The following is a 26,989-nucleotide window of genomic DNA, read 5'->3' as shown; positions in this document are numbered from 1 at the left end:
TTGTTTGTAATCCCTCATCAGAACCCATTGCCTCAGTCTGAACATTCACAGGAAAGAATGCAGAGAGCATATCTGCAACCACTTAACCTTCATCAACCAACATTCATGCACACTCATTAACATTTTTTTCATACCACTTTCAAGCATGACACAGCTCATACCAGAATAATAATTCGCTGATAATTGTTCAAGACAACAGCTGGACAGGCAGAGCGCAGAGGTGAACACTCTCATAGATTATGGGGTACACTAATGCATTACAATTAGTATAAAAACTCATATGCTCATGTTCAATAGTTTTCAAAAAAAGTTAAGAAAATGCCATTAGCAAAAACAGTGATCCTAACTTTAACTCTGCATGGCCCACTGTCTGGTTCTTTTAACACTTTACTGTTTTGAAATAAACCAGTGGCAGCCATCGACCCCAGTTACTGCACCATTGCATTAACAGAAGCAATAATTTTGATGCAGTACCATCTGACATAATCTAAAACTATGATCTAAGTTAAAGACTATCAAGAGGGAAGGAAGAGTTTCACATCTTTCTAATAACATTGTTTTGTAATAAATCTCATAAGATTATTATTTATTTTAAAAAGTGGGACTAAATACTATGCTTTAAAAATGTGAATCCAGGGCTTCCCTGGTGGCGCAGTGGTTGAGAGTACGCCTGCCAATGCAGGGGACACGGGTTCGTGACCCAGTCCGGGAAGATCCCACATGACGCGGAGCGGCTGGGCCCGTGAGCCATGGCCACTGAGCCTGCACATCCGGAGCCTGTGCTCCGCAACAGGAAAGGCCACAGCAGTGAGGGGCCCGCGTACGGCAAAAAAAAAAGTGAATTCAGAGAAATTAATACCACTGAAGAAACCTGGAATGATATCAATAAAAAAGAAATCCTAGATATAGAAGGGAACTTAGAGAATATCCAGTCCAATGTCCCATTAATAAAAGCTTCAACAGCTACTCTACTTCTTTGCCATGATACAATACAAATAAAATGAAATTAATATGATAATGATAAATTAGTTGCCATTTATGAAGTAATGTGAATCAGGTATCATGCTAGGTATTCAATAGACACAGTCTCTTAATAATACTTTAAGAAGCTATTAACCTTCTTTTTCAAATGAGAAAATTGAAGTTAATCTGAAAAAGAGTGAAAATGTATCCAAAGTCAAAGAAAACCCAAACAAACAGAAAAAAAAAAAAACAGAGACAGGATTCCAATCAGGCAGTCTGATTCAAAACCTGAAGGTTTTCACTGTTAATTTCTGCATTAGAATCTTGTTTCTATTTCCATTATTTCATTTTAACATTCTGGCCGCAAGATTGTTAGAATTAGACCTATCTCTGCAAGGTTTTTATAGTAAGTCCCCTACGAGCTCCGTTCCGAGAGCTCATTCATAAGTCCAATTTGTTCGTAAGTCCAACAAAGCTGGCCTAGGTACCCAACTAACACAATTGGCTTCACAGTACTGTACTGTAATAGGTTTATAATACTTTTCACACAAATAATATATAAAAAACAAACACAAAAAATGAAACATTTTTAATCTTACAGTACCTTAAAAAGTACAGTAGTACAGTACAACAGCTGGCGTACAGGAGCTGGCATTGAGCTAACAGGCAAGAAGAGTTACTGACTGGAGGAGGGGGAGGAGGTGGGAGATGGTAGAGCTGAAGGATCATCAGCAATAGGAGACAGAGGGCAAGCTGCAATTTCACTCACGCCTGACACTGATGGCACAGGTTCTGGTTCCTTGCTGGAACAAAATGCACGTTCACATCTTTGAAAGTTCACAACGTTAAGGTTTGTATGTAGGGGACTTAACTGCGTTCCAAGACACAGCACTTAATGTTCCACAGTTTTCTACTCTTCTCATGTCCAAGAAACCTGCTCTTAGCATTCACAAAATCTCTAACCCTGTAGTTCTACCTAGTTTCCCTCTGACACTCCACCAGCCTTTATTTCTTTCACCACCCACCTTAGATTTCCAGATCAAACTTCTTAAGGTAGCTCCTACTATGTCTTTTCCGTCTTGCTTATTTGACATTTAACCACAAATGTCTGGGAGGTGGATCACAAAACCTAAGTAAATACAACGTCCGTTTCTGCAGTCCTATTTCCAATTAGTGATCCTTGTTGAAGGAAATCACATAACCTACATTGGGATCCACTATGCTTTAATAATATTCAATATGATCTAAAATAAGACCTCAGTAACATAACCCAGGGGTCAGCAAACTATAGGCCCATGGGCTAAGGCCCATCTGCCACTTGTTTTGTAAACAAATTATTAACTGGAACACAGCCATGACCAACAGTTAAAATAGAGTCTGTGGCTCAACAGCACAGGGGCATAAGTATGACAGAAGCTATAAGCCCACAAAGACTAAAATAGTTACGCTTTCGCCTTTTATAGAAAAGCTTTGCCACCCTATGCTGGAGATCCATAACAGCATCTCAAGTCAACTGGATAAAAACCCATTTGCCTTCAGCCTAGAATCTATAGACACCAGCCTAATTCATGCTATAAACCTAAATTACCCCATGGTTCTACAATTCTTTCCAAAGTCCATCAGCTAATGATTATCTAAACTTGGTTGATTATACATCCACAAATCTCTCTCATATGTATGCATTCCCATGGAAGTATCCTAGATTCAGGACTTCATCACCAATCCCCTGGTAATTAAATTAGTCTCTTAACTGATATTCCAGCCCCTGGACTTTCTATGTCACAGAGCAGCTCGATACTGAATTTTCATGCCAAAGCATAGATTATATCATGTTATACATTTATTCAAAACAGTCCAACCTTTGTGATAGAATTTAATATATTTAATATTTTAAATTATTAACTTAATATATATAAATGAGTGACATGAACCTCTTTCCAGGTTCATCTTCCAGGTTCATCATTGCCCCATCCATCTCCCCATCCCCACAGAGACTGAAGTACACTCCATCAGTACTCTTAACTTCCAAGCCCACATATTTGCCAAACGTGCCCAGCAAACATGTTCACAGTTTCAGCTCCCTCTCCTTGTGTGTTCATTCACTCATCCATCCGACTGGCTTATAAAGCACAATTAACATCAGACACTGGCCTGAGTAAAGGGGATGCAGTAGGGAGAAGACATGTATCTGCACATGGAAAGATTACAATCTAATAGGAAAAGAAACATTAAATAAACAAACAGATATGAATTTTACTTGAATCACAAACCAGTGTAATGAATGAAAAACAAAGGGCAATGTGGGACTGAATTACAAAGGGATCTACCCTAATCTGGGAAGCTAGAGAAGGCATGTCTCTAAGAAAATGACACATAAGCCAAGAAATGAATTATGTATGGGGTCAGCAAGGTGAAGCTACCTCCTTCATAAGGTCTTTTCTAATTACCCCAGTGTAAATCAACAGATTTTTAAATATGTCTAATAGTTGTGATATAATGACTTGATGTAATATGGTCAGTCAAGATATGATAAAAGCTACTTAGCATAGAAAGTATGTATGAAAGTAACAAAAAATTATACTGCATATACAAATGTTGAAAGGATAAAAGGAAATACAGTCAAATCCTATAATTAATTCAAGTAAGGTAGTAGAGTTTAGGGTAGTATTTTTTCTTTCAGCCACTTCTAAATTTTCTCTAACATAATAGTTTTATAGCAGTTTAAATAGTTAAGTGAATTATCTTTACATAATTTTAATAAAAACATAAGTAATATTTTGTTGCTTGATTACTAACACACATATAATACTTTACAGTTATAATACAGAATAACCCATAAAACATTTATCTTTCATGTAAAATTGCAAGCTTCCCAGTTATAATACCTTTGAATCCTATACCACATTTCACTCAATAAACTTGTTATATTTAAATATTATTTGTATCAAAAAAAAAAAAAAAGAAATATTAGCAAGGGTGTAGAGAAACTGGAACCCCTGTATGTTGCTGGTGGGGATATAAAGTAATTCAGCTGCTTTGGAAAACAGCTGGCAGTTCCTCAAAAAACTAAACATAGAATTACCATAGGATACAGCAATTCCACTCAAAAAAAATCAACCCAAAAGGGTTGAAATCAGGTACTCAAACAAATACACGTACAAAAATGTTCAGAGCAGCACTATTCACAATAGCCAAAAGGAGGAAACAGCACAAATCCATCAAAGAAAGAATGGATAAACAAATCATGGTATAATACATACAAGGGAATATTATGCAGCCATTAAAAGGAACGTAGTAGTGATATATGTTACAATGTGGACGATTCTCAAAACTGATAGCTGAAAGAAGCCAGATACAAAAGGCCACATATGGCATGATCCCATCTAAATCAAACACCCAGCTTAGATCAATTCAGAGACAGAAAACAGACTGGTGGTTGCCAGGGCTGGAGGGAAGAGACAATGGGGAGAAACTGGTTAATGGTACAGGGTTTTACTTTGGACTGATGCAAATCATCTGTAACTAGATAGAGGGGGTGGTGGCACATGTACTAAATGCCACTGAATTGTATACTTTGGTTAATTTTATGTAATGTGAATTGTACCTCAATTAACAACAACTATAAAAAAATCAATACTCAACAAAGGAGCAATTTTAAGGAAAAAAAAAACTAAGAACAATAAAATGTGTTACAATCTGTTTGCTAACAGTTATTCCTGGGGTTTGTAGACATCAAATCAAGGTCCATCCAACAATAACAGAATTTACCTAAACTTTTTCCTCCTTCTTATACAGATTCTTGCTGCTAAAACAGGAAAAAAGGGTGAAGCATTTTAGCATCTAGATTCTGAACTTACCCCACTCTCAACCACCTTCATTATTCTCTGAATTTTTTACCTAATTTAGCCTGTTATTCACTTAGAGCTAAAGTCATCAGTGGTAGAGTTAATTGGAATCTAGATCATTTAAATAATTCTACTCTCTTTCCAAAATTCCTACTTGCTTAAAATGAAAAAAGACAGTTTGCTTGAGGAGGTTGAAATTATTATATTTCTGCTTTAAAGGGGTAAAAAAACATTAATTTCAGCCAACATTAATTTGGTGCCCACTAGATGCCAGGCAGTTCCCTAGGTACTTAGGACGAAACAAAGATCCCTCTCCTAAAGGAGTTTAAATTCCAATTGGTGCAGAGAGAGAAAAAGACAAATGTATACCTACTAAATAAGTAATAAACAATATGTTAGAAGGTGATAAATGGTATTTTAAAAAAAGAAAAACAAGGTAGGGAGAGTTGGGTTGGAGAGGTTGTGGGCGAACACAGGCAGTGTGGCAGTACTAAACTGGGGGTAAGTACAGGAGCCTCATTGAGAAGGTGACATTTAAATCAAGACTTGGAGGTGGTAAGGGGCTGACTCGAGCAGACACCTGGAATAACAGTGTTCCAGGCAGGAAAGAGACCAAGGCAGGAGTCTACCTGTTATGTCTGAGGTGAATCACAGAGGCTCTCCAGTGTGACTGCAGTGAAAGAACTGAGACGAAGGTTGTAGCAGAGGAAGTGAGAAAGCAGAGGAGCAGGAGTGAGAGTGGTTTCCAAAGCTTCAGCCCTCTCGCAGCAGAAAGGGCTGGCCCACGTAACGGCAGACGGGACGGCTGCACAGAGGTGGAGGCCAGGCAGGCTCTCCAGTGCTAACCTGGTGAAGGACACATCGGCAACAAGGCAGCAGAGGCTCCCATGGGGAATTTTCCTAGGAGATAAAGAATGGGTAGGGACTGCAAATTAAAACATTCAGAGTAAGTGATGACACAGAGAGAGGCAATGCAATGCATGGCCAAATTTAATGGAAAAAGTAGACCAAATTTACCGGAGAATGGTGTGTAGAATAGAAAAATAGCAAGAAGTATACAGCTAAAAATACAATTTGGACCTGAATGCAGAAGGCTACAAATGCCAGACAGGGAAGGTCTTTTTTCTTTTAATCCCTTAGAATGAATGCACATGTGGGAGACCTGTAGCGACGATAAATCTGAAGACAGTTTATATTACTGTCTTAAAAACAGAAAGACTATGAGAAAACAACACAAAAAAAAAGATTTGAAGAAAGTACATAATGAGTGAAATGGCTATCATGGCTTCTAAAGTTTAAAGGACCAAAACAGAAGATACGTCATTATGCTGAACTGTTAGTCACGGTAGCTGGTCTCAAGGTCATTTCCACACCGATGCGTATCGACTTCCACCCAGGCTCCCCGCAACATGCTCCCACGCCTTTCCCTCCCTCCCTTTCTCTAGTGTCCCAACAGGAGAGAGAGGAATGAACATGAGGCATGAAGTTAAGAAGTAAACCCTTGACTTTCAACTTCTTTCTAATGATGCGACCTTGAGGATTAGATTTTTAACTTCTCCAGGCAACAGCTTCTCACACTAACTCTTATAATGTGAAGACCGGGCCCAGTTAGGAGCTGAGCAAGCGCCCACTTCTCCTTTACTTTGTAAGTCAGTTCCTTTCTCTCATTCTTGTTTGCTTCCACCAGCTGTTCTGGCCTTCTTATAACTCTAGAATAATCAAGAATAATGAGAAATTTTGATTTACTGAGATTGTAGGTTATGCTTATTCATCAAGAACACACTGACAAAAATGGCTCTTTTGACAAAGCACACCTCAGAGATACAAAAGTGGGCATGGGACCATCATGTCAGTTTCATTCTCTGCACTCAACAATCCTGCTGAGGAAAAATGATAGCTAAAAAAGAAAAAACCAGTAATCCACTGATTAGTCATTTTTGGATTGCCTAGTCTACAGAACAGTATTCTTTCAGATATATACATATATGTGTATATATACATATATGTATGTATACACACATATAGAGTAAATTCTATTACAAAAGTACTGTTACCACACTGAAGTTGATACAAACTGCTGTTTTCCTTGCTATTGGTATTAAAAGCAGATAAATCTGCTTAAGTTTAATGGAAATACAAATGACTGGTCAATTTTAAAAAGTCATATTCACTTTTACAGATAGATAAGATTTTAAATGAAGTTAAATAAAACTTGGGGAAATTAAAAAGTATTATTCAGAAAAAGGATAATTTTTAAACAAAAACTTAAAAGCTCTAAAAACTAATGTCCATCATTTAAAAACAAACACAATTATCCCACTGGCTATTTCAACGCTTCTGGGTTGAATCTTACACTAACGGGACCAAGAACGCCAAACTATCCCATTGTGACCTGTGAAACCCTCAAAAATAATTGGTTCTCTAATTGAAAAAGAAAAGAAGATTAAAGAAAGGAGAAGAGCCCTGCTTCAGGAGGAAAAAGTCTCAGACAATACGATGACAGAAGAGTAGACTGGCAAGTAACTGAGCCAACAATTAAATTAAAATAAATTGCTTACTTTGTGTGAAATGTGGTTGTATTAGATCTTTTGATAAATGTGATATCCCTCAGTGGTGAAATTTTTCCAATTAAAATAAACTTTTTATATATTGTATTTAAATTATCCAGTGAAATATGCAATTATAATAACATTTCCCAGCCTGTAATGAAACTGTATGTTCGTATTAGGTCTGAGTAATATTTGGACTAGGAAAAGGTCCCTCTTCCAGAAGTCCCTATTATATAAATATTATATAAATATTACATAAATATAATAAACATGAACAGATAAAAATATGTTGTGAAGCATTGTAAAACAAGAGTAACAATCTGTATTTTAAAATATAATTAAACTTTAAGGTGAGGGAATTAAGTTTTCAACAAGGCAATATAGAAACAGTCATCTCCCACAAGTTTATAATGTATAAAATATAACACATTTCTTTTTCTAAATTAGAACCAGTCTTTCTTTCTTCCTTACATAGTAACAAGTGAAAGTCAAGAACCAATTTGTTTTTAAATACCAGTGGTTCTAGCTTTTTGAAGGGTATTTCTGGCTTGGAAAAAAAAAAATTAAGTAAAAACATATATACAGAATTTACTAACATCTTAGAAAAAATGAAATTAATAGTATACATTACAAACTGGAAAATATACAGTAGGCTGTGATACCTTTTCACATTAATTTAATATAGTATATTTAAATAAAGAAGAGGAAAAATCATTCCTGGCACTTAGACATGATATGAGGATTTTTCCTAAAACTCCGGAAAGGCACTTGGCTGCGTGTGGTAACAAAAACATATGTTGATGTGATTAGTAAAGATCCAAATCTCAATAAACATTTAGTGAACAGAACAAATGATTTAAACAGTTAAGCCAAAATGCCCCAGGACCCAAAAATGACATTCCTATAAAGGGAATGCAGGGCTAAAGGAGACTGGCATAATTTTAATGAGCGGAATCAACAGGGCCAAGTACCTTGTGAAATGCTGCAATTTTATGGCATCCAGTTATCCCAAACCCCGTCCTCTGTCAGAAGTGTCCACGTCCTAATCCTTGGAGTCTGTGAATATCTTACCTTACATGGAAAAGGGAACTTTGCCAGTGTGGTTAAGGTTAAAGACCCTAAGATTAGGAGAGTCTCCTGGATGATCCAGATGGGCCCAATTTAATCACATGAGTCTTTAAAGAACCTCTCCTGACATAGGTTAGAATCTGAGAAGCATGTACTCAAGGAAATCAGGTGGGGAAGACTCAGCTCACTGCTGCTGGTTTTGAAGAATCTAGAAGGAGGCCACAGACTGAGGAATGTGGGCAGCCTGTGGAAGCTGGAAAAGGCAAGGGACAGATTCTCCTGAGAGCCTCCAGAACATAGCCCTTGATTTTAACCCAGTGAGACTAACCTACAGAACTGTAAGATGGTAAATTTGCATTATTTAAGCTGCTAAATTTGGAGTAATTTGTTAGAGCAGCAATAAAAAACTAAGACAAAGCCCCACCTGTGAGCATAATAATTCCTCCCACCTTTGCCAGCTAAACTATGCTGAAACTGGAGGGAAAGAGAGGAAAACAGATGAGAAGCCAATCTAGAGTCCTGACATCACTGGGATACTGAATTTACTAACTCTGGGACTACCAACCACCAGACTTCCCTTTTAAATCACTTTTAACTGGGTACTGTCTCCCACAGGCAAACTTTCTCACAGAGTCACCAGAAAAGATCGATTTACATACACTAATGCAGCATGTAAGTTTCTAAGTTCATCATCCAATCTTAGATTTGGGGGCTGTGAGTCATTCTGAGATAAACACTTTTCACTTCAAGAGTTTTGCCTCCCCTATCTATTACTAGACAGGCTGTCAGAGAAGAAGAAATACCAACACCCATTTTCAATTAAGTTCCAGACATCTGTTCATGTATTTCCTTAATTTGTCACCAGTTTAGGAAACAAGAGTTAGGCTAAACCATATGTATAAAATACAATTGTATACAGTTAACCTAAATAATTTCTTTAGCTTACATCACAGAGCTGGAGGAGTAACCTATTCTTGAGAAATTATCACTCCTGTGAACATCATGCTAACACTCTATGAAACGAAGAAAATGAACAGTTATCATTCTTCCTGCAAACCCTGGGGGGAATTTAGGCCATCAGCTCTACTTGGTACTCTTATTTGCCTATCAACTAAAGGTTCCCTACGCCTTAATGTGCCCCAGTTCCACAATGACATTAAGCTGTCCGTACCATCCTCGTTAGGTTGAAACTGTAAATAAGTGTCAAAAATAATGAATTATTGGGCTTCCCTGGTGGCACAGTGGTTGAGAGTCAGCCTGCCGATGCAGGGGATGCGGGTTTGTGCCCCGGTCCAGGAAGATACCACGTGCCGTGGAGCGGCTGGGCCCGTGAGCCATGGCCGCTGAGCCTGCGAGTCTGGAGCCTGTGCTCTGCAACGGGAGAGGCCACAACAGTGAGAGGCCCACGTACAGCAAAAAAAAAAAAAAAAAAGAATTATTAACACGATCCAGTAAGGTTTTATAAAGAAATGAATGAGCTTTCCAAGATCACTCTCGAATCATCAGCTCAATGCTCTAAAACAGAATCACACCAAGAAAAACAAAGTTAAATTTTTAAAGTTCATGAAATTGCACACCAGCTCCATTAATGGGCACCAGCTCCATTAACGACATAAACTGAAAAAAAAAAAAAAATCACAGAAAAACTTTTAAAAAAAGAGGGAAATAAAATCCCAAACAGGTCTTTACATTTATTCCTGATTCAACAGATCCTTCTCTACAGAAACTTAATAAAGCATTTGACAGTTAAGATGTACACAAAAATGAAAGAAACAAGAGGTATAGACCAGTATTCTAAAAGTCTTCCTAAGTGGCTATTAACATAGGTCCATTAACAGAGCAGTTTCGTGGTTTAGAAAGCTTCATTTGGAAATAAGGCCAGGGACTTCCCTGGTGGCACAGTGGTTAAGAATCCACCTGCCAGTGAAGGGGACAAGGGTTTGAGGCCTGGTCCGGGAAGACCCCACATGCCACGGAGCAACTAAGCCCGTGCGCCACAACTACTGAGCCTGCACTCTAGAGCCCACGAGGCACAACTGCTGCTACAATGAACTGGGCATTGCAAAATATGTTTTAAAATATTCATCATATAATCCTCACAATAAACTTATGAGCTGGATCTTATCTCCCCCATTTTAGAGAGGAAAGACCTACAGCTGTAAGGGCTGGGGTCGCACACTTGTAGGTGGATTCCACAGTGTCTCACTTCTGCAGACTCCACAGCGTGATGTTAGTATTTACAGTTCAAATACTTACAGAAGTAAAGAGAGGTACCAAATGATGAAAGATGGTCTTAATAAAAAACGGCAGGTTTTTAAAGCCTTTAATATAAATTGTGGGATGAGGATGAACTGCTGTGGGGCAGTGGTAAGGTGGCAGGAGATGAGAGGAAAATTATTTTAAATCAAAGAAGAGCACTTTAAATAAAACATAATAGGATTTCTTTTAATCAGAGAAGCAGCATGGCATAGCAGAAGGAGCAATGGCTTTAGACTCAGATCTGTATTCCATTCACAGTGGCGGCTCCTTTTAGCTGAACTTCACTTGAAGAGCACAATTTTTTCTTACTGATAAAATGTATACAACATTTGCCTGGGGTCCTTTGCAGAATTGTTTTGAGGAGCAAATAAAATGATATAAATGAAGTAAACATAACTGCTAAAAAGAAAGACACATTATTAATACTGTTGTTTTGTTACTGTCTAATTAGGGAATAAGTTTTCTATTTTTTTTCCCATTTTTGATATATGCTTTTATTAACAAATGCATTATGGCCTGTTAACATGGATTTAAAAAATGGATGGCCAGATGTTGGAACCACCATAAAAACTTATTCTAAGCTGGATAAAATATCTCATTACAAATAACACACTAGCCCTTTAAATTACAAAACAAACAAACCCAAAAACCACATACCTGTGAATAGGCAGCAGTTGAGGCGAGGCCCCTGACCTCCACCTCACTCCCACCTCTACATGCTGCAGCAGGGTCCTTAACCTTTTTTGCCATGGAGCCCCATCGGCAATCAGAGAAGTGGACCCCTTCTCAGAATAATTTTTAAATGTGTAATTTAAATACATAAGATTTCAAAGGAAGCAAATTGTTCTCGAACGCAGTTATTAAAATGCACTGTTTATGGACTGGTAACAAACATGTATGGCAACCATGGAGATGGACTGCTCAGATCTCCCTTTAGGAAAGAACTTTCCACTCGGTTACAAAGGAACACACTTAGCTGACAGGCTCCAAGCCATGAGCACCCTCAGGACCCTCCTCAGTTTTGGAGCCCCAGCCAAGGACTGAGCACGGCAGAACTAACCAGGCCTGGCCATCATGGCCCAACCTGGGACTCCTCTGACAGGCATTCTGGGCTCCAGCACTCCCTCCCAGCTGCAGTGGCTGAGAAAATTTCTCAGATTTGCATCATAGTCCCAGGTTCTTCCTGCCTAGTCCTGCTCTCAACTGCCTTTACCTTTCACATACATTACCCATCCCTTGCCCCTTAAAAAAGCCCTCCTGCACGTCAACATCTCAGCATCTGCTTCCTGGAGGACCCAACAGACAAAATATGCTTCTTTATTAATGCCTTAAGTAACAAGGTCTAGCTGCAGGTCTAATAACTACTCTAATTTTGAAGTAGTGATGAGTTTCAATGATATTTCAATGTACCTGAAGCAATTCTCATGTGATATGAAAGTACGTATGAACCTTACAGGTAGAAACGACATAGGTACTGCTGCGTTTGTTGCCTATATTTATCATTGAAGGAAAAACTAAATTTCAGTTAGAGGTTAATGAAAGTGATGATGCTAAATTTTTTTTTTCTTAGCCAAGTTCATAGGCCTCAAGTTAAGAACTCCTGGTGTAGTGTGTGTCTGACTTTGAAATACCCATTCTTTTAAGGCACAGACACCTACTCAGACAAGTCAGAGCTGTGATAAGCAAAGGTCTCTAAACTGGCATTCTCCTCAGATGCCATGACAGCCATGAAAGCTTGTGGTAAACACAGAACATGTCCAAGGTATCAGAGCATATGCCCAAATGACCTAACCTTGAGGGACCAAGAAAACAACAACAACAACACCCAGCTTACCTAAACACATGAATATATAATCACCTCCAAACCTAAGTTATGAAATTCAAAGTTATAAAATTACAATAAAGTTATTTACACAGAAAGTTTTTTTTTCTGTTACAAAAGAATTTACTACACTGTTTATTTAATATAGAATTCCTATAGCATGGAATACAGCAAGAAGCGCTTATCACCTTATGACTCTCCTACCACGATCCCACTCCCTCCTTGTGCTCCAGGGATGGATCCAGGTACAGTGCTAACTCCATGTGATTCTCTCTCTTCCAAGCCTGGCAAGTGGTGTGTGTGGAGGAGGGCATGGGGGTCAGAGAGAGTAGAGAAGAGAGGAAGTGAATGGCCAGATTTACAAAATACTACTTTAAGATTAAAATAGCACATTCAGAAGGAGGAGCCTCATTTATATTTTCAGAAGAACAATGGTGTGCACTAACTATGAGTGGGAGTCCTGAGTGATAGAACATACTGCAGACAAGGCAGTCGAAAAATGCACTTTGAGCAATCAGAGGGCAACAAGAGATGCCAGGGTAAATGGGGAAGAAGACAGAAGAAGGAAATGCAGGAAATGGAAGAGAAATCCTAAGAGACAAAATCCTAAGTGATGACAATGGCATGTAATGACCTTACAATTTTGTTAAGGTTTGACAGCTACAGGCGCACCACTGAAAACTGCTACCAGAATTAAAATACCATGATGAGCTACTTGTAATACGGAAGGGAGACAGCATCCCCCAATCTACCACTAGACACTAGTTGAATCCAGTGCCCTAATACCATTCTTTTCTCCAGTGGAAGAAGAAAAAAAGAGAATAGAAAAAAGGAGAAGAAAAAAAGCCATGTTTATGGGCATACCCCCCCCAATACAATACATACAAGTCCAAGCCTCCTCCTTTTCTGTTTATAGCATCAGTACAATATATAAGAAACATGCCTATTTACAGGGACCTTTAAACCTTCTATCACACCATGCCAAAGATATGCTGGGTAACTAAGTGTGTAACTGAAGCATTTTGTGGACTTGAAAGTTGCCTGTGGCTCCAACCTAAATAACCCCTTTCTTTACGCTCTCTCTATAGGTTTTATTTCTCTAAAGCTTTCAGAATAAATTTCTGTTTCTTTTGCAACCCAACAGAGAATATAATTGGTAACAATGAGATACTCTCTAATGGTAAAACAAGCAAGACATTCCTGACCTATCTCATAATTTCCTTAAGTTCTTTCCAGATTCAGCCACAGACAAGAACCAAAATAAATCCCTAGAGAAATATTTAATTTGCCACTGACTTCCTCCCCAATCTTCCCAAACTAGTGTTTGTCAAATGTCTTTTCAGAAACCTTTAAGATGTTGAAGATATGTTACATTCATTTTGGCATCATCTCTATATTAACATGCTCTCAAGAACCATACTTCTGTTATAAATTATATTGTTCACCTTAATGTAGGCTTCTGAGGTAGTTCGGGATTTTTTATACACTTTGGTTCATACAGAGGAATAAATTGTGTTTCAGATACAAAGCAACAAACTGAACACAGCCAAGTCACTGGGATACTCCATGGTTTATCACTCCCTACCCCAATACTTTGTCCACTGAACTATGATGTCAGAAATCGAAGCTTGATTTGTTTTTAAGTACATAATCCATTAACTGTTTCCATATGCCATAACTGTTCAGTTGAGAAATTATTTATAAACCAGTTTATTGGCCCTATCTGGCAAATATGATGCACCTGTTATAAAATTTGATTACTTCAGAAAGCTAACAATTGTGGAATCACATTTTCATAATAAATCAGTCTATGAGAATTAGACTATTCATATACTTTCAGAGAGCCCTTTAATCCCTATTAACAGTTTGTGAATAATGAAAGTAATTAATATTAATTTTAGTCGATAAATCCAACACCAATAACCCGTTAGTATACGTTAATCCATTTTCCAACAGCCTGTAAAAATTAACCAACAGATGCTTCCACTCTGGTAAAAAATATGCAGGTCATTAGCATTATTTTGATGATACCAAATGTTCAATATAGTATATGAACATTGTGATTAAATTTCTGAGAGATATACAAACAATGTTCTTTTATAACCTTGTTAAGTCTTAACAGAAGCCAGAGACAGTAAAACACGGCAGTCTTTTCTACAATCAAGATCAGTACTGGTTGTCCCACTCCTTGTTCTTAAGACTTCACCTGCGAACTTGACTGCGCTTCACCAAGGCCACAGAGTAACATGAGTACAGGGCCCCTCACCACAGTGTCCCCAGTGCTAAACACAAGGCCTCACATTCAACGTGTCCCCTGTAAATACTTGTCGACTTGAACAATGGTAGCCAAATAGGATAAAGAGAAAAAGCAGAAGAAATTAAAGAGGCAGATGAGAAAAATAAAAGAAAAAGATGATCAGGAAAAATGTCTACATGTTATTTTCAAAAGAATCTAAACTATGGAAAGCTAAGATGTATCTCAAAAGTTTAGGATGGAGAGAAGCAAGGAAAACAAAGTGAGATACTTAATAGGGAAATAAAGTACAAAAAAGAAAATGATACTACTGAATCAGAAAAAAAAATGTTGATTTCATAGGAAATGGCTTAGAGGGGGGTTTCCGTACTCCTTAAGATATTACACAAGGGGGCTTCCCTGGTGGCGCAGCGGTTGCGAGTCCACCTGCCGATGCAGGGGACACGGGTTCGTGCCCCGGTCCGGGAAGATCACACGTGCCGCGGAGCTGCTAGGCCCGTGAGCCATGGCCACTGAGCCTGCGCGTCCGGAGCCTGTGCTCCGCAAAAAAAAAAAAAAAAAAAAAAGGTATGACACAAGGCACGCTTCATTGAAGCAATGCTATAAAAGTCACAGGGAGGGGATTAGTTTAGAAAGCAAAGTAAGTAAAATCTAACTGGAAAAAAAGGAAGAAATATAATAAAGGGCAACATGAGTTAAGAGGGAATGTCCAACTCGCTTACCAAGAACATCTTGCTCCATCTATGAGTCAGTGGGGCAGGGTGCTATTGTGGGGAGTTAGAACTGTTTTGCAATCGTAGACCAAGAGAAAAACCTCAGCAGAGATGTGGTAAAGTTTAAACAAAGTCACATGAAGACCCAGCTCAGGGCTGGTATACCACAGGTACTCAATAGGGATTATTAGTTCCTCTTCCTCTTCTAACTCCCAGGTTATGAGACCTCTGAAACCCAACAATCTTAACCTAAATGTCTCATAAACCTAAAGCAGTGCAAAATAAATAGTCATACTTAGGACAAAAAATAAAGAACATGAGAGAAAATCCCAAGGTTCTTTTTAAATTATTGGATTCAGTTCCTTTCTTTCTTTTTCCTTTCTGCCAATTTCAAATGCTTAGGAAGCACAAAGATTGGCATCTACCATTTAAAATGCCTGGAATGGAACATTCAACTATGTCAGAGAAAGAGCCTTGGTTCTTAGTCCAAACAGGTACTTCAATTAAAAAAATAGTTTAAAAAAATCTTTTCTCTAAAAATCCACAACTCTTCAGTAATCTGAATTCTTTGTCCTTCCCTGCCAAGTTGTGATGCAAGCCAATGATGACAATCAACTAGCAGCCCGTGCCTCTATCTCCCCCTGCCTGCTAGAGAGTGGAGAGCAACTATATTTCTACCTGGAACTCAACAATGAATAATAGGTTTAATTTTGAATTCTGCAGAAATGACAAAATTGATTCAAAGTAACCTTTGGTGTCACGTGAAACAGGCAAATATTCGCAGCCAGGCCACGAATAAAGAGACAAGGAGCAACCTATCCACCAGCCCTCTGTCTTGTCCAAGTTTTCTAAGCACCTTTCTCTTACCTTCCTTTCTGACCTTTCCTATAAAATATCTACTGAAATCCTGTCTTTCTGAAAGCAGCAATGAATAGCCTTTTCTAATGAAATACTAATAATGCCAAAAAGAACACTTAAGGCTCCTCAAATAATGCTTTCTAGGAATTATTCTTTAAAATCCGAACCAAAAATAGTCACCTTCTCAGCTCGCCACCTGTTGGCATTGTGAAATGCTGGCACTGCCCCGCGTTACAACCCTGGGCTTCCCTATCTTTCTGTTGATCATGGAAATATCATCTACTGTCCCAGAAAAGAGGAAGCAGCATTTAAGCTGAGAGAAAAGAAGTCACAGCCTCTGCCAGCCTCTAAGTCAAACCAAGGAGAGATTCAGGGCAGTGTGGATGCATGCACCAATCCAGAGAGGCACTGATAATATGGAATATTCAGAAAAGGATCATTATTTCCTCACCTTAACCTTTACAACTAGTATTAGATTGAGCAAATATGTTGATTTTTTTCAACCTTAAATCGTAAGACTAAAGTTAGATGACAAGAATTTTTTAAAGGTCCAATTATTTCATTTAGGGCTAACACTACAGCTAAATTAAAGACATGCTAACAAGTTTCCCTTTTGAGCCTCATTAATTAAGAAAGTAATCAGAGTAAAGAGGGAAAAAAAATAGAGAAGCTGGATCCCAGAATTACTTAAATAGCTTTTAGGTACCACCCTTTCTACCTACTAGAAAAGCAGAGGGAAAACTAATCAATTCCAGATTATGAAATCTGAAATTCTGAAGTTTTACATGTAAATACACATTTTAACTGCCATATATTTTCCCTGATTGCCTGAAGAGTGCACTAATCTTATTCAAAGAAAATTTTGATTCTCCATAATCAAAAGATAAAATTAAGATCTGCTTACTTCACAAGTTTTCCTATGGTAAGCTTGCTAAGAAAATGCCCCTGGTTTTCAAAGATCAAAATATATCATTTTTACTATTTTGGTCAAGACCAATCGTGTTCCAAAATATCTGATAAAGGCTTTGGATTTAACACAAATTCTAGAAATCTAATTTACAATTACCTTTTAGAGTTTCTAACTTACAATTATTTTAAGTTTTTAATTTATATTTTAGAAAGCATTTCAAAGGAAAGAAATGATTTTTTTGCTATCTGCCAACATCCCTTGGTTGCTGTGATGATCAAGTTAAATCACGTATATAAAGCATCTAGCATGGTGCCTAGTACACAGTGGGCACTTTAAGAAATCAATTCTTCTGTCTATACCAAGCCTTCCCATCTCCATCCAGATGGAGAAAAGCCCGCGCACAGCAAAGAAGACCCAACGCAGCCAAAAATTAAAGAACTAATAATTTTAAAAAATAATTAAAACAAACAAAAAAAGATAATGACTGACCTAAGTGCCTTGTACTACAAACCTAAAATGTGTTACTTAAAAATGAACTGAACAGTATATGTGCATATCAGCCCTGAAACATAAGTGGTAGGCCCATGACACTGGATGAGAAAAAAATAAAATTTCAGACAAGAGTAATTCCTAAATATAATTGTTAAAAGGAGAAAAATCACACTGCACAGGTAAAAGCTATCTGTGATGGCTTTTGAAAATGAATTCCATTGCATTTAATGAAAAGATGTTATAATCTACTCATAGACTCTATTTCAAACTAATTTTCAAGATGCTCTATAAATTTGATATTTCTATCCCATGTGAGTCATACTAATTAATTATGTGATAGTCACTGTAACATTAAAGGGTGGGAAAATTCTGACTAGAGGAAGACTTATATTTTGTTTTCATTTTTCTATTTCTCATTGACTACAGGGAATTTTCACACCAAAATTTTCTCTGAAAATACCCTCCTTTACGAAAGTCTAATTTAGAATATCTTCAAAGAAGGTATTATAAAGAAATTTTTTTAAGTTTTGTATTAAATCATTTGTGTTTTAAAAATTGTTCAGTTGATACTCTATATAAAAAATTAACTTCAGATTATTCATTGGATTATTCATTTATCCATTAGTAACATAAAAAAATACCATTTATATGACACAAATAATACTTTCTAAAGGTAAGCATATAAAAAGTTACAATATTAAAATACTAAGAGTAACAAATAACCAAGATATTAAACTTACCTTTTGGTTGGCAACAAAACATATTCTCAAGTTTACAAAGCAAATCCACATTTTCATACTTATTTTCATTTGCTTTTACCCAGAAACAGTCTTCAGTCATTTCTTGAGGTCTGATCTGCAGCCAGAGAGAAGACAGATTCACACACAGTTGAGTGCTTCATCTGTCCCCCACACCCAATCACCATGTATACACCCAGTGCCCCAGAGCTGCCAGCAGATGTGTATGAAGTAATCTCTGTAAGATTTTTTTCCCAAAGTATGTTCAATGAAATACAAGTTCTGCAGGAAGTTAATGTGTTATTAGGGAGAAAAAAAAAATAAAAGGTTCCGCTCTCAAATAGTTGGGAATTTGAAGTTGAATGAAATGAAGTTTGTTTCTTCTCAATTATACTTCTCCTAGTCTTTAGCAATGCTCAATTTATGTGACCATGGAACCATCATTCTGCAGGATTCAGAATTCCTATGTCTCGACTAACTATCCACTTCTGACAAGTAGGAATACTTTTCCCAATAGCTATCAATATAAAAAAGGTCCTAAGAATACTATTTTTTTGGTACTTTTGAAAAACACTTCAAAATACAGAGTATAACCACAATAATGTTGAATTGGCAATTTAATTACAATCAAATCCCATTGTAACAACTAACATCAATTCCTACCCAATTTATAAACCAGAGAGCTTTAGTCAATAGCAAAGGGCTTTGACTCAACATTTTTATTTAAAATAATGCCTGTTTATTTAATGTCATTTTGAATAGGGATCCCATTGGAAACTAAATACAATTATATTTAAGTTTTAATCTAGGTAACAGTATTATTTCTCTATTTATTTCTGTTTTACCTTTAACCAATTCAATCTTCTCATGCTGGTCTCCGGTTTAAATTCTTTCTTTGGTTTTAACCCAAAAGGCAGGGTTGGTGGTGGGGGAGAGGTTCGTCCACAGAGAAATCCCAGGGGAGGTGGTGGAGGCACAGGACCACCACCAAATGGCATGGGCATTCCTGGAAGGGGAGGGGGTGCAGGTGGGGGGGGAGGGGGTGCAGGTGGGGGGGGAGGGGGCAAGCCTCCACAAGAGGGCAGTGGCTGCGGTGGAGGAAGTGCTGCGTGGCCAGTTCCATTTTCTTTTGAAGAAGGCAAATAGGTACCCGGTGGCAAGGCACCGAACTATAGGGGAAAGAAAAAGAAGAAATATGACAAAGAACTCTCTATAAAACACATTAAAGTACACTTTTCTCAAAAATAAGGTATTGTTTTAAACCAAAAACAACTGAATTTCAGTAACGTCATGTGGTTTAACCTAAAAACAAAATTTCAAAGATTTTTTTCCCCAATGTAAGAATATTATAGCTTTTGTTTTCATAAAAATGTAATTGTCAGAAATATTACTCCCGTTTTGCAACATGGGCCTAAAAGATCTGAAAGTCAGCAGTCTCTACAGGACAGCTGAAGAAGCCATGGGTGTAGATATGTTCACCCAGGGTATGCAGCATGAGGAAAGGTTTATATACAGAATTCTACAGGACACCAGCATTTAAGTGGTAGGAAAAAAAAAATAAGATCCAGAAAAAGAGAGGTAAATAATATTGCCACATCGTGCCTTTGCCCTTGAGAAAAAAAATCTAAGATTCTTAGTAGGACCTTCAGAGCATGTCACGATCTGGTCCCTGTGACCACTAGGCACTTCTGTCCTTATGTTTCCATGGCATAATAACAATAGATACATTTTTACTATCATAAAGGTGATCTGGGTTGATAAATAATTTTTTGTGATACGGTTATTTCCTGAAATTAACTTCAACTCTGAGCCATATAGCTATAGGAGTATTAATAAATCATTTAAAAGTTTTATGGCACAATTATGGAAAATAGATCATGTATAAAGGCTTGAAATCGATATCCAAGGTCAGCACAAAGAAAAAGTATTTAAGAGAAGTTGAGACCACAGTCAAAAAACATGCCTTATCAAAAACATTAAGTATAAAGAAGAATCACTTTAGTGTTATGCTGGGTCGCTGTGATCATGAATAGCACAGCCCTGTCAATGTTAAGGATGTATGTACATTATACTCACACTCAGTATACATTTATGGTTAACAATTAATGTCTTAAAACAAAGGTATGGTTGAATTTCTGCTCTAGATTTTGATGGGTGTGACAGACTTATCACTGATGGGGCCAAACACTGTGACCACCTTGTCCCCCATTCTATCCCCAGGACCTAACAGTACTTGGCTGTTAAGTGCCTGAAGGAATGAAGTCACAGATAATAAAACATATTTTATTCATAACCTTTATAATCAGCATAGCTTTGATCAAAGAGAAGTATATTAAGACAAATGCATAGATTTCATGAGAAATACAAACTTATCCAAAGGAAGTATTTGTCAGTTGTTATTCAAAAATGAATATTGTGGCCAGTGTCAAGTCTCTAATTACAGGCTTTCCTCTAATAGACATAAACAAAGGTCATCACTGTACACAATTTAAAACAACACAGGAGATTCCTTGATTTAATCTGCTTCAAAATGTAAATATATTCCCATTTTATATAAAAGCACATGCAGCAATAACATATCCAAAGATGGTGAATATGTTTTCTATAAATTGAAATTTTCTAGAGTAGATTTACAAGTAATGCTTCAACTGGGAAAAATTAAAAAAAAAGGAAAGTCTAAATTTATACTAGCCCAGACCAGGAAAAACTTTTCATGAATATTTCAGCCATTGTCTATAACTCAATCTGAAATTAAAAAACACAAATTTTTTTTAATATGAGAGACAAGGAGCCACATAAGAAAGATGAAAACTTTCAATAAATTGTGGTACCTTCTTTTGCAGCACTAAAGAAAGATGATCAGTGAGAATTTTCTTGTAGATAGATTCTATTTTTTTTTTTCCAAAACTGAACACTAACATATAGCTCTTAGGGTATCTTCAGACAGACTCTGCAACAAAACTATACACTAAAGTATAAAAGAAAACAAACTCTCAAAATAACATAAGAAATAGTATACCTAAGACTATTTCAACATAACCATAAATTAGGATGAAAGGAAAACAGCAAAACTATACTTATTGCTCATCATCTTATGTGTAAATCTACATGAAAAACTTTAGCTGTGAAAATTCTACTTCCTTACTTTCATCCATTTAAAACCTGCAGATGATGTATTTCTTGCTACCTAAATGCTTTATGTGTAGAGAGCGTATGTGAGTGTATGTATTATCTGCTCCGTAATCCAGATTTGCTCTCTTTTTTGTCATGTTTTAAATCTGTTTACTTTCGGAAATTGAAAAATTATCAGAAAATGTTCTCATTCAGCTAGAGGTTCTCCTTCACTGCAAGGTACCCATAGGCTGAAGGTTTTCAAAAAATAAATACCTTGAGCAATAATTTTCTGTAGTGGGATAAAGATCAGTGATGAATGACAAATCTAAGAATAAAAGACTTTCTTACCCTTAACGCTTAATTACCTAGCAAACACGTGACATCAGGTACAAAACCCAAACGAAACATAAGGAAGTAGATTAGTAAAAGTTTAGACATTCTTAAAAATGCAAGCAGAAAAAAAGGGGCAAAATCATTTTAAAAATAAACACAGCAGAATAGAAATACATATAAACAATAATATGAAAACATACAAGGGAAATTAAAGTTTCAACCTTTTGATGCTATGAAGATATGATACGACCTTTGATCCCCTGGTGAGCTTTCAATACCCAAATTCACTCCAGGTAGATGGTATTTTACCTGTGATTTAAAAGCTTGTAACTCTGCTTGAAGCTCATTAATCTGTGCCTCTTTTTTCTGCAATTGAGCCTGAGTTTCTTGGTGGTCGGTAAACTCTTTTTCAAACTGAAAAGGAAAAAAGAAAAAGAAACAAAAACACACAAGAAAGAGAGAAAGATGAAAATACAAAGCACTATTCTTCATCTAGAAATTTGATTCTAATGATCTGTTGGTAGAACATAAACTTTTATGAAAGGAGTGGTAGATTTTTGCTAAGTCACCCACAGCTTTTCTCTAGGTCCCTCTAGGTCCCACCAAAATCATTCATTTTTAAAGGAGCAGACAAAGCCAGAAATGAAATCTGTGACCATCTCCTCTCAGCAGAACAAACTGGGCCCACAGTTATCCAGAACCCTGGCATTTTTCTTAAAAGTCCCTAAATATCATTGCAACTTTGTGTAAAATAATAGAGAGCTAGGCATTGTACTGAGTTCCCTGACCCCCACCTGCGAAAACTTATACTTGAAACTTGTCTGAAGTTTATCAACATGATTTAAAAGAATTCCACTTTAATATTTATTTATTAATAAATAACTCCACTTTGTAAATGCATCAATTACTTTCTTTTTTCTTACTACAACATCATGAGGTTTAAGGACCTGATGCAGGCTCTAACCTTCAACAACAGTTTAAGAGGATAAAGTCCATTTTATTTATCATTAATCTTTGGGAAATTAATGATAAATTAGTCTTTCAAAGTCCTTAGTGCAACACTTTGTGGGAGGAAGGCAAATAATAAAATTTGGTGAATCGAATGAGTTTTCTAATTGATACAGCCACTCATCACAAGTCACCATCCTGTATTCAAACACCTTCACCTCGCCATCATCATGACTAAAAACCTCTACTAGCAGAGGTGAATTCAAATAGAGTACTGTCTCATAATCAAGAACAAGTATTTGACTGCCTTTTAAAAATAAAAAAAAATAATAATCATTTAAGAAAATACAAATATTTCACAAATGTAGCCTTGAGAGAGTTAGGGTTGGGCTCAGGGTTAGGATTAGGGACTCCATACACTGATGGCTTCCAAGTCCCTATCACCAGCTCAGCTTCACATCTGCACTCCAAACTGTAAACCAGTCTATAAATATATTTCCAACTTAATGAACATTTTTCAAGACTAAGAAAGCATTCCAGTATTTTCAAAGCCAATATTATCATCTTCTCTACAAACTTCGATTTTTGAATACTGCTGTTCCATCTAAAAGATAGCGCATATATCATGACTCCTTTGCTCTTAAACCTTTAGTGGCTTCATTATAAAAGCTACACTCATTAACCTAATATCTAAGTATCCCCTGATATCTGGTCCCATACCATCATTTTCCTTTATTCAATAAATATCTAATAGCATGACTATTATGTGTTTCTCAGAGTAGCAGGGACTAGGGGTACATAGTTTTAAGAGAGTATGATCACTGTGTTTAGTAAGCATAGTGTCTGGTGGCAAAGTCAAAGCAAACTAACCACCCAAAATCTATGAAAATTACCAGCAATAAAGAGAGAAAGACTGGAGGCATGTGCATCATTCCTGGAGGAATGATGCTTGATCTCAGGTTTAAAGAACTTGAGTCATTAGCTGAGAAGTGTAGCTTGCATTTCAAATAGAGTGACTAGCACAGGGTGTACATGAATGGCAAGCCATCCCCTGTAAGGGGCACAAAAGGAGGTATGAGAACAAACTGCACAGGATGAAGCTGGAGGTAGACAGGAGTGAAACTGTTGAAAAGAATTTCACAATAAACCAAGAAGCTTTTTTCTTTTTTGTAAAACCTAAAAACTGTAGAGAGCTATTAGAGAATTTATCATAAGAAAACAACATAATCAAATTTGCACTTTGGAAAACCCAACCAGCAGCAGTGTGGACAATGGACTGAAAGATAAATACTAGAGGCATAGAAATGAGTGTAGAGTTACTGAAGTTATCCAAGCAAGAACTGAAGCCCTTCCTAAATGAAGGTAGAAAATAGGGTAACGGAAAGAAAAGAAAAAAATATATATATTATATATATATATATATTAACACAATCCAAAATATTAGTGTCTGACTGAACAAAGGAAATGAGTGAGGGGAATATATCTAAGATCACGACATTGTTCTGTTGCTTTGCAAGCCGGCAACAAAGTACTATAATTTGAGGGAATGACATACTTATGGGCAAGAACGATGAATTTGGTTTTGAAGGTATTAAGCTTCAGATACTTATGGGAAATTCAAAATAAATTTATATATGCCTCCACGACTTCCTTGGTGATGGAGTGGTTAAGAATCCGCCTGCGAATGTAGGGGCATGGGTTCAAGCCCTGGTCCAGGAAGATCCCACATGCCACAGAGCAACTAAGCCCATGTGCCACAACTACTGAGCCTGCACAATAGAGCTTGCATGCCACAACTACTGAGCCCACGTGCCACAACTACTGAAGTCCACGTGCCTAGAGCCTGTGCTCCGCGACAAGAGAAGCCACTGCAATGAGAAGGCTGTGCACTGCAACGAAGAGCAGCCCCCACTCTCCGCAACCAGAGAAAGCCCGCGCACAGCAACAAAGACCCAATGCAGCCAAAAATAAAAAGAAAAAAATAAATTTATTAAAAAGAAAAAATTTATATATGCCTCCTCCTCGGCCATCTCACCTTGTTGCCTCACACTAATACATCAGGGCTCACATTAGCTCTTACTTCCTTGGGTAAGTCTTCCCTGGCCACACAAGATCTATAGGCTTACAAACCACACAAGGTTTTCCTACCACAACAATTATCACACTGTAATACAAAATTATCAAAATGTAGTATCACATACCTCAGTAATACCCACCAACCTGGAAGCTCACTAATAGTGAGAACCTTTTCTATTTTATTCATCACCTTTCCAAAGCTTTATACTTATAATTAAACTCAATAAATATTTGTTGAGTGAAGTCATGAGACTGTTTCTGTCACACTTTCCTTTATATGTTGTATAACCACGTCAATATCATATATACCTTTAGGTCCTCAATCTCCCAGCCTCAAAAATCTTTGAGAGGTCATTTTCTCTACTCTCCTTTATACGACTGCTCAGCCAATGTTTACTGCTACTTAGCAAGAAATAAAAAACTAAATTCTTAGGAGATTACAATATAAATATGTACACTATCCTATCTTATAGGCCTTACAATAAGATGCAAAAGGAAAAAGAATTATTTATAGGAATAAAAATAAAACTATAAAAACAACCAGTCATAATTAGTACACTCAAAGAAAACTTATTAAAATTAACTTGACCATACTGACAGTATCTGTATTACTTACCAAAGAGATAAATTTCTACATCTTCCCCTATAAAACGATCAGACGAAATATAAAGTGTGCTTTAGCATTTTTATATCTATAGTCAAATCACAGTAGCCTTGGGGAAAAAATGAATCTCCATTAAAGACGTATTTTATAAAAACTGATATGATAGCCTTCTTCTCCAAAAGAGTTAGCAGAGCAGTATTATGCTTACAAAATTACATGCAAAAATGTCAAGAAACACAGTTAAGGTTGAAGCTCTGCTTAATTTCATTCCCTAGGGTAAATGTATTAGTGCATCTGTACAAGAAGGTGGATAACTCAATATACTCTATGTACTTTCTGACATTTCTGGTCTTCATTTTTCAAATTTATGCACTAAAATAAAGAATGTGTCTAGCAACCATGATAGCTTCCTGCCTAAAGCAAAGTATTTACATGTGTCCTTATAAAGCTATCAGAAAAAAATTCTTGCTGACACATACAAAATGGTGTGGCAACAGAAATCTTCTATGGAGCAAAAAATATTTTCTGAATATACCTAACACATATAACTGCTGACTAAAAGGAGACAACTAACCTTGAACAAGTTCTTTCTTCTTTTTACATGAAAAGCATACAATTTTAAAACAATGTCTTAAGAAAGATATCAAGTTTAACACCAGTCATATATGAATACTGTATACATAAAAATGATTATAAAAGCAAACGTAGGGGAGACCTTCAAGATGGCAGAGGAGTAAGACTTGGAGATCACTTTCCTCCCCACAAATACATCAGAAATACATCTACATGTGGAACAACTTCTAGAAAACACCTACTGAACGCTGTCAGAAGACCTCAGACATCCCAAAGGCAAGAAACTCCCCAGGTACCTGGGTAGGGCAAAAGAAAAGACAGAGACAAAAGAATAGGGACAGTACCTGCACCTCTGGGAGGGAGGTGTGAAGGAGGAAAAGTTCTCACACACTGCGAAGCCCCTTCACTGGTGGAGACGGGGAGTGGTGGGGGGAAAGCTTCGGAGCCACGGAGGAGAGCGCAGCAACAGGGATGCAGAGGGCAAAGTGGAGAGACTCCCGCACAGAGGATCGGTACCGACCAGCACTCACCAGCCCAAAAGGCTTGTCTGCTCATACTCCCGCACAGAGGATCGGTACCGACCAGCACTCACCAGCCCGAAAGGCTTGTCTGCTCATACTCCCGCACAGAGGATCGGTACCGACCAGCACTCACCAGCCCGAAAGGCTTGTCTGCTCATCCACCGGGGCAGTTGGGGGCTGGGAGCTGAGGCTCGGGCTTCGGAGGTCAGATCCCAGAGAGAGGACGGGTTGGCTGCGTGAACACAGCCTCAAGGGGGCTAGGGGGCCGCAGTGAGCCAGGAGGGAGTCCAGGAAAAAGTCTGGACCTGCCTAAGAGGCAAGACATTGTTTCTGGGTGCATGAGGAGAGGG

The 26,989-nt window shown here is 37.4% G+C and overlaps 1 protein-coding gene across 2 annotated transcripts in view; it reads right to left on the bottom strand.

Moving 5' to 3' along the window:
* The window catches only part of DIAPH3 (diaphanous related formin 3), a 550,258-nt gene that overhangs the window by 326,665 nt on the left and 196,604 nt on the right, over positions 1–26,989 (bottom strand). For both annotated transcript variants that reach the window (XM_022561162.3, XM_030762514.2), the window contains 3 exons: positions 22,227–22,331; positions 19,316–19,639; positions 18,474–18,588 (listed from right to left, as the gene is read on the bottom strand). In XM_022561162.3, the coding sequence (XP_022416870.2) occupies positions 18,474–18,588; positions 19,316–19,639; positions 22,227–22,331 (544 nt within the window). The remainder of the gene's footprint in view (positions 1–18,473; positions 18,589–19,315; positions 19,640–22,226; positions 22,332–26,989) is intronic.

The sequence above is a fragment of the Delphinapterus leucas genome, chromosome 18 (assembly GCF_059928025.1).
Source record: "Delphinapterus leucas isolate spDelLeu-1000000601 "Yukka" chromosome 18, BTC_Dleu_Yukka2, whole genome shotgun sequence".
NCBI lineage: Eukaryota > Metazoa > Chordata > Mammalia > Artiodactyla > Monodontidae > Delphinapterus > Delphinapterus leucas.
Note: the sequence above shows the minus strand (reverse complement) of the source record. Positions and strands in the feature narration are given on the sequence as shown.